This window comes from Chiloscyllium plagiosum, unplaced genomic scaffold, assembly GCF_037043375.1.
Source record: "Chiloscyllium plagiosum isolate Xiang-an unplaced genomic scaffold, Cpla_swu_hap1 HiC_scaffold_3, whole genome shotgun sequence".
Lineage (NCBI taxonomy): Eukaryota > Metazoa > Chordata > Chondrichthyes > Orectolobiformes > Hemiscylliidae > Chiloscyllium > Chiloscyllium plagiosum.
Genome location: NW_028270141.1, coordinates 44,898,851 through 44,913,433, shown reverse-complemented (window position 1 = coordinate 44,913,433; position 14,583 = coordinate 44,898,851). Strand labels below are relative to the sequence as shown.

General features: G+C 39.2%; 1 protein-coding gene across 4 annotated transcripts in view; it reads right to left on the bottom strand.

Moving 5' to 3' along the window:
- Positions 1 to 14,583, bottom strand: part of gnpat (glyceronephosphate O-acyltransferase) — a 67,948-nt gene that overhangs the window by 16,308 nt on the left and 37,057 nt on the right. For all 4 annotated transcript variants that reach the window (XM_087978949.1, XM_087978934.1, XM_043680846.2 and 1 more), the window contains 3 exons: positions 11,933 to 12,178; positions 5,041 to 5,120; positions 4,433 to 4,573 (listed from right to left, as the gene is read on the bottom strand). In XM_087978949.1, the coding sequence (XP_087835075.1) occupies positions 4,433 to 4,573; positions 5,041 to 5,120; positions 11,933 to 12,178 (467 nt within the window). The remainder of the gene's footprint in view (positions 1 to 4,432; positions 4,574 to 5,040; positions 5,121 to 11,932; positions 12,179 to 14,583) is intronic.

Here is a 14,583-nt window from a genome sequence, read left to right as displayed (position 1 = left end):
GTATTTTTAATTTGAAGTTTTTTTCAAACAGAGCTTATTTGTAATGTAAACTGAATTTTGTACAAATGATCTAATGCTAAAAACTGAATATTTTAAGCTCTAAATCAAACTTCAAAATATAGCAAGAAGAGCAAATGCTAAAATTAAAAACACCTTTCCATATTTTAATACTTGAAAAACATACTGTTTACAGCCCTATAGATTAATCATGACATCAGCAAGTTGTGTGTGTTCCATTACCATTAGGGATTTATTTCAAATACTCAGAAGGTGAACAGGATGTACAAATAGTATGTGAGTATGACCAACACCTCCATCAATACAAGAAAGCAGCACACCATCGGGGTAATTAGAGGTACATAATGAGCAATGTCAGAAACAACTACTTCTTGAAATAAACTAAGAGAGACCAAATTTTGCTGTTGACAATAACAGAAGACTAAAAGCAGATTTATTAGAATTATTCAAAATCAAAAATGGTTAGAAGAGAGTGGGTACAGCAAAACTGTTCTCATTGGTGGAAGGAGCAAGAACAAAAGCACACAGATTTAAGTACGCTTTAATTGGTAAAAGAGCAATGGTGACATGAGGAGAAACATTGAGTGGTTAAAATCTGGAATGCAGATTATGTTCAATTGTAGCAGTTAAGAGAGAAGAAGGTTGGAAAAAACAGAATGTACATGGTTACGGACAAATAGATTTGCATTAAATGAGTTGTCCCTTTGGAGAATTTGCAAAGACATGACAGACCAAATGGCCTCCTTCTGTGCTTTAACAGTTCTGTGATTCTGTAACCTTGCCTAGATAATAAGACTAACATAGAACTCTGTTACAGAAATAAAAATAATGGCAAAGGCAGGCTCGTATCACAAAGATGATTTGCGGTTGCTTTGTGAGTGTTTAATTAATCAGACAAGTGACTTCTCAGTACCAACTATTAAGTTCTATTTGGGGCAGCGAATGCTGTGAGCTGAAGGAACAGGACAAATATTTAACAGATATAGAAATAAACTGCATACATTGTGAAAAATTGGACAAAATTCAAGCTGGGGAGATATACATAAATAGATCAAAGACGAATTATCATGTGACTGAGGCCAATTGTGAAAATAAAAACCATTTGGGATGTGCAGCATACAGAGACTGAGCAACTCTCCAAGCCAGTCTATACATTAAAGAGATTTGCTATCAAAGCAGGTTTATTTGAGAAACAAAAGCACTGATCTGGAGAAGGGAAGACATGAAACATTTAAACTTTGTTGGAGGTCTTACATTGAAAAATAGATGACAATGACTGAAGACAACTCAAATTATTAAACTTCCTGTAAGTTATTTTCAAAACACCCCATAAGACCATAAGACATAGGAGTGGAAGTAAGGCCATTCGGCCCATTGAGTCCACTCCGCCATTCAATCATGGCTGATGCGCATTTCAGCTCCACTTACCAGCGTTCTCCCCGTAGCCCTTAATTCCTCTAGACAACAAGAATCTATCAATCTCGGCCTTGAAGACATTTAGCGTCCCGGCTTCCACTGCACTCCGTGGCAATGAATTCCACAGGCCCACCACTCTCTGGCTGAAGAAATGTCTCCGCATTTCTGTTCTGAAATGACCCCCTCTAATTCTAAGGCTGTGTCCACGGGTCCTAGTCTCCTCGTTTAACTGAAACAATTTCCTAGCATCCACCTTTTCCAAGCCATGTATTATTTTGTATGTCTCTATTAAGTCTCCCCTTAATCTTCTAAACTCCAACGAATACAATCCCAGTATCCTCAGCCGTTCCTCATATGTTAGACCTGTCATTCCAGGGATCATCTGTGTGAATCTCCGCTGGACACGTTCCAGTGCCAGTATGTCCTTCCTGAGGTGTGGGGACCAAAACTGGACACAGTACTCCAAATGGGGCCTAACCAGAGCTTTATAAAGTCTTAGTAGTACATCTCTGCTTTTATATTCCAACCCTCTTGAGGTAAGAGACAACATTGCATTCGCTTTCTTAATCACGGACTCAACCTGCATGTTTACCTTTAGAGAATCCTCGACTAGCACTCCCAGATCCCTTTGTGCTTTGGCTTTATTAATTTTCTCACCATTTAGAAAGTAGTCTATGCTTTTATTCTTTTTGCCAAAGTGCAAGACCTCGCACTTGCTCACGTTAAATTCCATCAGCCATTTCCTGGACCACTCTCCCAACCTGTCTAGATCCTTCTGTAGCCTCCCCACTTCCTCAGTACTACCTGCCTGTCTACCTAACTTCGTATCATCGGCAAACTTCGCTAGAATGCCCCCGGTTCCCTCTTCCAAATCATTAATATATAATGCGAACAGCTGTGGCCCCAGCACCGAACCCTGCGGGACACCGCTCGTCACCGGCTGCCATTCTGAAAAAGAACCTTTTATCCAAACTCTCTGCCTTCTGTTAGACAGCCAATCCTCAATCCATCCCAGCAGCTCACCTCGAACACCATGGGCCCTCACCTTGCTCAGCAGCCTCCCGTGTGGCACCTTATCAAAGGCCTTTTGAAAGTCTAGATAGACCACATCCACTGGGTTTCCCTGGTCTAACCTACTTGTTACCTCTTCAAAAAATTCCAACAGGTTTGTCAGGCATGACCTCCCTTTACTAAATCCATGTTGACTTGTTCTAATCAGACCCCAAAGACTACTGCAGTTCAAGAAGGCATCTCACCACCAACTTTTCAAAGGCATTAGGAATGAGTAATAAATCCTGGCTTAAGCAGCGATGTCAACATCTTCCAATCAAAAAAATCCATATCGAGGCACATATCGGACAAAAATTACTTGCGAACATGAGCATTTACATATTTTGCAAAGACGCATGCATAGAAAAGTAATTCTTTAATACTCAAGACATTAACTTTACTTCTTTTTCTCTCTCCAGATGCTGCCAGATTGCACTTTCTGCTTTTGTTTTCAGACCTTCGGCACTGTAATATTTTCTTTCTCTTAGCTTGAAGTTCAATTATTTTATATAACCATGTGTCATTTGTCAGATCAACAAGCTTAAGGCTTATGGCTAGCACTTCTTTTTTTGATATAATTTCAGGTGAATTGCTACTATAAATATGCAAGAACAATGTGATGTAATCCCACTGACATATCCATTTGACTATTAAGGCCATAAAAGCTGTTAAATTTAAGAGTTCATGATGTCTTAATTCCAGATTATTGATCGGAACAGACTTGTTTAAATACAAATTGGATGAATGCTAATCTATCTTTACAAATGTTTTAATAATTGCCTGTTGTCCTAATTATTAATTTACATGACATATTCTCTTTTTATTTCTATACTCAATATCTTTTTAAATAACACCCAATATGCAGAACATGACTCACTATAAAACCTCCTAACTTATGTTATATATTGGAAAAGTCCAGTTTATAAACAATAGACTCACGTGAATTTACCTCAGTGCAAATGTGATTGCCACACTGTATTAACTTCTACTCTTACATGATAAAGTTGTGACTCAGTCGTATCCTGGTTAATTTTTAGTCATCAATTAACATCACTTTGTCAAATTATCTGCTCATTGTTACAGTATTGGTTGTGTCAGCTTGATTTTGTGCAAACTCTGGTGCCACATTTCCAAACAACAATCGTGAACGTATTTCAAAAGATGTTTACTGAATTATTCAGCACTTTGGGGTGTCCTCAAGTTGTGAAAGATGCTGCAGAAGTTCAAGTCTTTCCTTCCTTATGTTTGAACATTTACTTTAAATGTTATGAGCGAGAAAAGTTTTCCCTGGTTACTCACTGCAATTCTTTCAGTGAAAAAGCTCTGCTTGGCTTGTTTTTCTTAATGCTAATCTCTAAATATTAGAAGAAGGACACTACAAGTTGTAACTGAACAGCAAAGCACTTACGCAATTATTGCATAATACCCAAAAACATAGAAAGTTACAGCGCAGTACAGGCCCTTGATGTTGCACCAACCTGTGGAACCAATCTGAAGCCCATCTAACCTACAGTATTTTTATCCATGTTTATCCAATGACCAGTTGGCGAGTCTACTACTGTTGCAGGCAGGGAGTTCCATGTCCTTACTACTCTCTGAGTTAAGAAACTACCTCTGATATCTATCCTACATCTATCACCCCTCAATTCAAAGCTATGTCCCTCGTGCTAGCCATCACCATCCAAGGTGTCACTCACTGTCCATCCTATCTAACCTGCTGACAACTTATAACTGTTCAAAGGATAAAGAGAAACTAGTGCAACCTGACCAGATTTAGAATGGAACTGCTTTACAACAGACATTTAAATGTAAACACAGAAATGTAAAGGAATTCTAAAACAATTAAATTATTAGCAGCATATACTTCACTAACTAAAGGAAAATTCTAAAAGTACGAACAAAAAACAAAAGCTGATTAAATATTTCAGCAGAAAATCCATTAACTTACCTGATAACCTTCCAGAAAAGGTCTGAACATTTCTGATAAAAAGGAAATGGTATCACTGCCCTTCTCAGAAATGTAGAGGTCTGTGTGGGAGCCCTGAATGGCACCACTCTTCGTGACCAAGTACAGCCCTTCATCAAAGTCCTGCAGCAAAAGAAAACAGTCACAATACTAAATATAACATGAAAAACATGAGATAGAATCTGGATCAAAACTGATCATAACAAGAGAACAGGCCATTTTAGAGAGTTACAAATTTGGCAATTTCTTAGTTACTTATTTAGCATTTCGAGTATTGTTGGTTTTACAAATACTTTGTAATATTCGAAGTGCTTTGAAAGAGTATTTATTGTGCTCCATAATTCAACGAACAATACATTTTCACTGTATGGCCTTAATAGTTATTGTAAGTGACTTTATGAAGTATATTGCAACCTTAATAACAACACAGCTCAGCATTCCATTGGAACACATTATGAAAATTGACACCATCTATTTCTGACCTCCCTCTTGGTGCAAGAATGTGTAGGAAATGTATTAGGAAGCAAAGTGCCTGATACAAAGTTATTCTTGGCATGTATTTATGTATCTCACACTGCATTTCACATTACCTTGACGAGATCTCCTGGCAAAAAAATAAACTCGTCAGACAATACTTGATGCAGGTAGCTAAAGCAGCTGTAGACATCCTCTGAAAAAAAAACAGTATTACTTATAACCTTCAAAAGCAAAAACAGAAATTGCTCAAGAAACTTAGCATGTCTAGCAGCATCTGTGGGAAGAAAGCATTAGAACACTTGAAACCTTTATCAGAAATCTGAAGCTAGACATGATCTATTTTAGCTTAATTTTATGCAGGAAGGAATTTTAAATGTATTAGTTATTTTAATCACATAATATACAGTACACACTTTACACTCTTGCCACATTTTGTACTGCATCTTGAAAGTCCCTGGCCTATATGTCTTGTGGAAACACATTGGAAAGCACTCTAGGGCTGCAGGAGGTTGGGAGTGGAGGATAGGAGCAGCAGATAGGCCAACAGGCTCTTTTCACCATAACATTCCCAATGTTCCCAAGAGGAAGCACCTATACAGCGTCTACTTATTTCTTGCAACTCCTGCATAATGCTCTTTGTTAAGAATGGCACTTTTTTTATTCTTTCATGGCATGTGAATATTGTGAGCAAGGCCAACAATTGTTGGTCATCCCTCATTGCCTTTGATTTGCTAGGCAATTTCAGCAGGCAGCTAAGAGTCAATCACAATGATGTAGGTCTGGAGCCTGACAGGATAAGGATGGCAGATTTAATGAATTAGACTGGTTGTTGTTTTAAAAAAAACCTATGATAATTATTCATCATCATTAAGACCAGTGAGACATACATTAATTGAGTTTAACTTTAACTTCCACCAGCTTCTATGGTGGGATTTGAACCCATGTCCCCAGAGCATGAGCCTGAACCTCTGAATTTTGAGACATGAACATTACACCATTATCTCCCCATGTAATAAAAAGACAACTGCAATCTTCCTTTCTAATTGCTTATGACACATGCATGTAGCTTTCAAAGAGTTACGAACAAGGATATCCAAGTCTCTTTGCACAGCAATACTGTCCAGCCTCTCTAAATAAGTACTCTGCATTTCCATTTTGTCTACCAAAACGAATAACTTCATTGCTTTCCACATCATATTCTATTTGCCCCATTCTTGCCAATTTATTTAGCATGTCTAAATCTTCTTGAAGCTTCTTTGCATCGTCCCCACAACCCTCATTTCCATTTATTTCTGTGTTATCAGTAAACTTGGATATATTACATTTGTTTGCCATATCTAAATCATTGTTATAGATTGTAAATAACTGAGACCCCTAATGCAGACCCTTGCAGTACTCCATTAAGTCACAACCTGGCAACTTGAGAATGACTGGTTTCTTCCAAATCTGTGCTTTCCGTCTTATAACCAATTCTCAACCTATCCCAGTATACTACCCCACAATATCATCTCCTATAATTCCTGTGAAGGAACTTACTGAAAGCCTTTCAGAAACCTACATATACTGGATCCATTGGTTCCCTCTCATCTATTACATCTTCAAAAAACTCAAAGGTTTGTCAAACATGATTTCCCTTTCATAAATCCATGCTAATCTGCTTAATCTTACCATAATTGTCTAATTATCCATCCTTTATAATAGATTCCAACATATTCTCCATTGCTGATGTCAGGATAACAATCTATAGTTTCCCATTTTGATTCCCTCTCCTTCTTAAATAGCAGGGTTTTAACATTTGCTACCTTTAAATCTATAGAACCATTCCAGAATTTAAAGAATTTTAAAATCAGTGCAACCACTATTTTAGTCACATTTTCAACATTCTGGAACGAAGATTATCACATCGGGATCTATCTAGTTTCAATTCTACTAATTCCTCCAATGGGCCGGGTGCTGGCAGGTGGGACTAGATTGGGTTGGGATATCTGGTCGGCCTGGATGGGTTGGACCGAAGGGTCTGTTTCCGTGCTGTACATCTCTATGACTCTAATTCCTTTTCTTTTAACAAATACAACTTTTTTTCAGTCCCTCATTCTCTGTCGTCCCTTGTCTCTAGGGAATTTTCTGAGAATTTTCTCTGCCCTTCTCTATGAAGGAGTAATTATTTAGTTTCTGTAATTTGTTTATTATGCATATTAAATTCTCTGCTCTCTGCCCATAATAGGCCCATGTTTGCCTTTCCTAATCCCCTTTTCACAGAACTATCAAAACTCTAACATTCCAGGTTTATGTTTCTCAGTAGTTTACTTCTATATTCTGCTTTCTCTTTCATCAGTTTCTTGGTCTACCCTTGTCAAATTCTAAAATGTTCCCAATCTTCGGCTTAATTTTTTAAAAACTTAATAAGCCTCTTCCTCTGATCTAACCATCTTGTTAGCTATGGACGGATCATCTTTTGAGATAGATATTTTTGTTTCAAATAGAATGTACACTTTGTTGCATATCATATATTAATTTTTAAAATGCTATTTCCTGATTACTATCAGACCCTTTAATGTTGTTTCCCAATCTATCATAGCCACTTGTCCCTCACACGTTTGTGGTTTTGTTTGTTTAAATTAAAGTCCTTAGTTTCAGAACTAAGTGAATTACACCACTTTCAAACTTGATGTGAAATTCTATACACTGGACACTCTTCCCTCAAAGTTCCTTTACAACAGAATATTAATTAGCACAACACTAAATCTAAAATGTCCCATACTCTGGTTGGTTCATCAACTTACTATTGTTGAAAATCCATCTTGAATAGATTCCAGCATGTTGACCTCCACATTATTAGATTTACCCAGTCTATATGTAGATTGAAGTCCCCCACTATTACTGTATCACGCTGTTCTGATTTACACCATGCTACATATTCCCACCATTGCTTTTCTGACATATAAACAGCTTTTTCAAATGCTTGCTGCCTTTTATTGCTTTTTAGCTCCACCCAAACTGATTCTACATCTTGATATTCTGATCAAAGATCCTGTCTCACCAATGTACTGATCTAATTCTTTCAATACAACTGCAGAGGGTACGATTAGAGTGTCTTTAGATAACACAAGCATTGGTCACGTAGTTAACAGTGAGGAAGGAATAGTTAGACTGTCATAGATATTAATAGACTGGTCAGGTAGACAGAAAATTGACAAATGAAATTCCATCTGGAAGAGTGAGGTCAGGTCCATATAAAGTTCAGATAGGTGTAATGGTCCTGAACAAGCAGGTAGACCACATGAAAGCTGCAAACTCTCAAACAGTGCGGGAGCACAATGAGCCCAGCTCCTCAACTGCCTTTCTGACTGAAACCATGGGTTCTCCCTCTCCCTCAAGCATTGAAGATTCCTCAGAATCTCAGATGGACATGGTGGATGTCATGGCCTTGACACCGTTGCCACCTGAAGAGGGGAGTGAATTTCTTCCAAGACACTCCAGGTAAAAGAGGCGAACTACTGTGCATTGCACATCGCCTATCTCAGAGACAGAGTTAGAAGAACATGCACTGGTGCTAAAACACCCCAGGAAGAGCTACAGAAAAAAAGAACTGGCCAATGTCCTTGACTGATAGGGAACGGCTGTAGTGACTGTAACAAGGTCAATCAGATGGACCTCATAGAATGAGTTCCCTGTTTGGGCCAGATTAATAGCCCCAATCAAGGAGCACTGGCTGACAGATGTAAACAAGAGTGTCAGAGGTTCTGTTCATTCTGAGAGCTGGCACTGAGGGAGCTGGATCAGTGTCAAGGACTCTTCACACGTAAATAAAGGGTGGCTTAATGACAGGATACTAATCTCTGTGAAGTTATTTCAACTAACGTGCCAACAAAGTTCACTGCCAATGTTAAAACTGGTGAACTCATGGAGATCCAAGATGGCGACGACTCAGCAAGTCTGAGTCTATAGTGCTCCTCCCAAGACCTAGGCAAAGTGGGCCACCCACTTCCACCACACCCACCAACTCATTTAAAATAGTTTTTACTTAAAGTAATTAGTGGTTTAGTACTAAATTTAAACAGTTCAGTCTCCTGTAAAAATGACTAGGTGGAAAGGAGCCCGCAGCTCTCAGCAGGCAGGAGTGCCTCCCCCACCCTTCCCAGCTGCAGCAGAGGCGTCTGCAGCTGCCCTGGGGGACTTACCTACGGTGGCGAGCCTCACGGAAATAATCTCCAAACTCGATGCGAAGATCGATGCTTTCATTGAAGAGTCCCGAAGTCGATGGAATTCACTCTCGGCCGCGCTACAAAAGCACAGCCGAGACATCGAAGGAATTGAGCGATGAGTCAGAGGTGCGGAGCTAAAGGCCGCAACCTCCAAGGCCATTGCAGAATCAGCCGTGGATCGGGTCCGGACTCTCGAGCAGCAAGTCCGGACCTTAGAGAATCACATTGACAACCTCGAGAATCGAGGTCATCGAAAAAATATTTGTTTGCTGGGCCTTCCCGAACGGGAAGAGGAAGGCCAGCTTACAATGTTCCTTGAACAGTGGCTTCCACAGCTTTTAAATCTGGAGGCTGGATCAGGCCAGGTAAGGGTGGAATGGGCCTATCGGGTTGCAATACGCGGGCCCGGCTCGAATCAGTGCCCCCGCCCGGCCCTGTTTCAGCTGCAGAGCTATCTGGGGAGGCAGATGCTCTTGAAAGCCTCCAGAAATCTTGGGAAAGATCCCCAAGCCATGACTTATAAAGGATCCAAGATTATGTTATTTCAGGACTTTTCCCTAGCTCTGGTCTGAAAGAGGAAGGCGTTTGATGAAGCAAAGAAGCGTTTAAGGGATTTAAACATTCAATATTCCTTGCGCTACCATGAAGAGTCCGTGTATTCGGATCACCGGAGAAGGCCAAGGAACTTTTTGACTCTCTTAGATAAATTATAAGAGTTAATTGATGTTGTTTTGCCCTACCCCCACCCTGGTTTACCCCCCCCTTTTTTTTCCTTTCATTACTTTACTGTTTAATATTATCTCCGGCGGGGGGGGATGGGAAGAAGGGTTTATTTATTAATTCTTTACTTAGCGATTTTCTTACCCCCTTTTTTTATATACATAGGCCAGGGGGTCTAGTTAATGTAGATGGGGGGAAGGTGGCTATCTTATCCTATTTTATCTTTGTCCTTGGGAGCGGGGTTGTTTTCCCCTGTTATTTTGTATTACTGTATTTAATTATTATTTGCTGAGACTGTAATTTTATAGTCATATATGTTCATATATGGTATTAACATTACCAAATATATCCAGGTGTTGGTGTGGTTGGGGGGGTTGGGGGATAGGGTACTCACTGTTAGTTCTAGTTCAGTAGTGTACTTGAATTTTCTTTATCCTATCGTGGGGTGCCTGAGTCAAGGGTGGGGCACTGGTTTGGAGAGGTTATGATGGGTTTTTTGGAAAGGAAGTGATGCCCCCTGGGAATAAGGGGAAGATCTCAGTTTAAATACGTTTTTTTTATTTAGAAATAGTTTTTTATTATATTGATCTGAAGGTTCGAAAGAGCTTTTATTTTTGTGAATTTTATATGCTCTATGCTCGGGTTGTTTTGGATAGGGTTTCTTCTCCCGGGCGGTCTCAGACTTGCCCAGTGATTATGGATAATCGGTTGATTAAATGCTGCACCTGGAGTGTCATGGGGAGTAATTCACCAATCAAAAGGAGGAGAATATTATCAAATCTCAAGAAAGAAAGAATCGATATACCTCTCCTATAGGAGACACATTTATTGGAGAAAGAACACCTGAAATTACGACAGGGAAGAGATTTTTGCATTCTCTCTTTCTGTGCAAGGAAAAACATTTTGGTAAACTGGGTGGCTGAGGGCCCCCATGGACTTTCGAGTTGGCACAGAATAATTATGGAATATACTCCCCCTGACTTCTTTACAAATATGGTGCACCAAGAGAAAAACCAAATTACTCCATAAAATATGGCAGCCCTTCTTGAATTACACAAATACAGATATCTCGGTCATCCTACAAGGGCCTTTATTTAATTGAGAGGGTGAACCTGGCTGGTCCAGGGCCCCCGGAAGAGGAATCCCACATGAATATGGGTTTTGTTGTGATCTGATGTTAACACATTCTGAGCATGTATATCACTGCTCAATTTATGTGTCATCCATTGGGTTTTTTTTCTCTTGAATAATGTAAGAATTTTAATCACACACTCTGGTTAGTTGTAAGCTAGATGAGTAGTTAGTTGAGTTTTGTTTTGTTTTCTCTCTTGGTATTTCTTTTTTCTTGTTTGATAGATTTTGGTTATCATTTATTTAAGATTTAACTATATATCAATGTTTATACTTGGGTTTTTGTAAACGTGTAAAAACATGTTAAATTGTCAATAAAAATATCTATATAAAAAAAACTGGTGAACTAGAAAATGATGAGGAACTACTATGTGAGGTCAGGTGATAGAACAAAGCCAATCAAGGGAAAGGAAGGATATTCAAATCTGCAATGGGAAGGCACAACAGGAGACATTTAGAACTTTGAAAAGTAGCATAATGTCAGAGCATAATAATGCAAGCATAATCTACTTTTTCAATCTATTTCATTTGTAAACTATTTTTCCTTCAGCAAAATAAGTAAAAGTATTGAACCTCTCAGCGTCAACTACTTTTGACACTAGTTAGATAAAAATAATGCATTTTTTTTCCCCAGCACTATTCCTACTATCATACCCTGCCCCAACAAATGTGACCTTACCAATCTTCCTACCATTGTGTTGGATTTCCCAAATCCCTCACAACCCATCTTGGTAATCACTGTCACAATGATGACATTTGTGCTGTGTACCCACAAAAGTCATTTAGATTAAGTTTATTTTGCATTAAATCTTCACAACCAACAGATACAGGAGTCCTTCATTCCATATGCTCAATATGGATCTTAAATCCTGTTTCCAAAGATGTAAGGATAACAATGTGCCATTCAATTTGAGATATCATATAATGAATATTTTTGAAAAGTATTTACCTTTCCTGCAACTTTGTGCATTTTGAAATGCAATTGCTACCAAGGCAGGGCGCACAAAAATATGCAGTATCTGATTTCTATAGGATGCACACATCAGCACGGAAATGGTGTACTTGAAAATATTTTCTACTGTGAATTTAGTTGGTGTCCCTTCTTGACAGAGCACAACCTGGTCTTTGACTGTCTTCACTATGTTGTGGCGTAGGGCAAGACTTGAGCGAATCACTTTGTCAGATGTTACATTTCCTGGAAAACACCATAGAGATCAGTGAAATTTTGCACACTGCAAATGTAGATTTTTTAAAAAATTTGGATTCATGATGAAATGGTATCCAATACATGAAAATAACAATGGATATCAATATAGCATTCATTTCACAAATGCAGATACTGTCAGATCTGCTGGGAAACACATTATACATAGTTCTGAACAGGGAACTTTAAACTATAAAGACTGAAAAGTTTAATGTTTTAATTTTTCACCTAAAAAGAAATAAGTGCGTGTCAGATTTCACTCATTCTCCACAACTGAAGGTACATATGGAGGTGTAGTTATTAGAAGTTCTGATCCCATTAGTTTCCTACGTAAATATCTGTACCTACACTTACATGTGGCATAAGAGAATGATCAGAGAGAAGGTATGGCTGATCAGGGATAGTGGAGGGAACTTGTGTCTGGAGTCTGAAGAGGTAGGGGAGGCCCTAAATGGGTTTTTTTTGCTTCAGTGTTCACTAGAGAGGGACCTTGTTGATAGTGAAAACACCGTGGACCAGATTAATAAACTTGAAGAGATTGATATTAAGAAAATGGACGTGCTGGAAATTCTGGGAATCGTCAAGACAGATAAGTCCCCAGGGGCGGACCACATATATCCAAGGTTACTATGGGAAGCAAGGAATGAGATTGCTGTGCCTCTGGCAATGATCTTTGCATCTTCACTCTCCCTGGGAGTAGTACTGGATGATTGGGAGGTGAATGTTGTTCCTCTGTTCAAGTAAGGGAATAGGGAAAGTCCTGGGAATTACAGACTGGTCAGCCTTACGTTTGTAGTAAGCAAGGTACTGGAAAGGATTCTGGGAGATAGGATTTATGACTATTTGGAAAAAACAGTTTGATTAAAGATAGTCAGCATAGCTTTGAGGGGGCAGGTCATGCCTCACAAGCCTTCTTGAGTTCTTTGTGGATGTATGAGACAAGTTGACAAAGATTGAGCAGTGGATGTTGTGTATATAGATTTCAGTAAGACGTTAGATAAGGTTCCCCACTGTAAGCTGATTCAGAAAGTTAGGAGGTATGGGATATGGGGAAATTTAGCTGTCTGGATACAGAAGTGGCTGGCCAAAACAAGACAGCAAGTGGTAGAGGATGGAAAGCATTTTGTCTGGCAGTCAGTTATCAGTGGCGCCCCGTAATGGGATCTGCTCTTGGGCCTCTGCTCTTTGCAGTTTTTATAGATGACTTGGATGAAGAAGTGGAAGAGTGGGTTAGTAAGTTTGCCAATGACACAAAGGTTGGTAGTGTTGTGGATAATGTTGAGGGGTTTTGCGGGCTACAACAAAACATTGGCAGGTTGCGCAGCTGGGCTGAGAAGTGGCAGATGGAATTCAAACTGAATAAATGCGAAGTGATTCATTTTGAAAGATCGAATTTGAATGCTGAATACAGAGTTAAAGACAGGATTCTTGGCAGTGTGGAGCAACAGTGGGATATTGGGGTCCACTTATATAGATCCCTCAGAGTTGCCACCCAAGTTGATTGGGTTGTTGAGAAGGCATATAGTGTTTTGGCTTTCATTAACAGGGGCATTGAGTTTAAGAGCTGTGAGGTTTTGCTGCAGCCTTATAAAACATTTGGAATATTGTGTCCAGTTTTAGTCGCATCATTATAGGAAGGATGTAGATGCTTTAGAGAGTGTGCAGAAGAGATTTACCAGGATGTTGCCTGGACTGGAGGGCTTGTCTTATGAAGAGAGGTTGAGTGAGCTATGGCTTTTCACACTGGAGAGAAGAAGGAAGAGAGGTGACTTGATAGAGGTGTTCAAGGTAATGAGAGGCATCGGTAAAGTAGCTAGTCAGAGACTTTTCCCCAGGGCAGAAATGGCTGTCAAGAGGAGTCATACTTTTAAGGTAATTGGAAGAAGGTATATGGTATATGTCAGAGGTAGGTCCTTTACACAGAGAGTGGTGGGTGCGTGGAATGCACTGCTAATGGTGGTAGTCGAGTCAGAGACATTAGGGAAATTTAAGTGACTATTGGATAGGCACATGGATGGCAGTAAATTGAGGGGTGTATAGGTTGGGTTGATCTAGATTAAGATAAATGTCCGGCACAACATTGTGGGCCGAAGGGCTATATTGTACTATACTGTTCTATGTTCTATTTTCACATCACACCTTAGACCACAAGGTATCCAGTTGTCACAGCAAAACTGAATTGCAGAATGCAAACACTAAGTCTTGATATACCAAAGTGTTAAATTTACTCAGGTGCATTGAAGCAGTGGCCTCGAAAAGCCAGTAAGGGTTATTATTTCAAACATAAACACTTTTTTTTGCAAAGATATTTAATAGGAACTTTTTTTTAAACTTTACAAACATATAAAATTATTGAAAAATACAATCAATAACAAATATCAGTATAATAAAAAGAA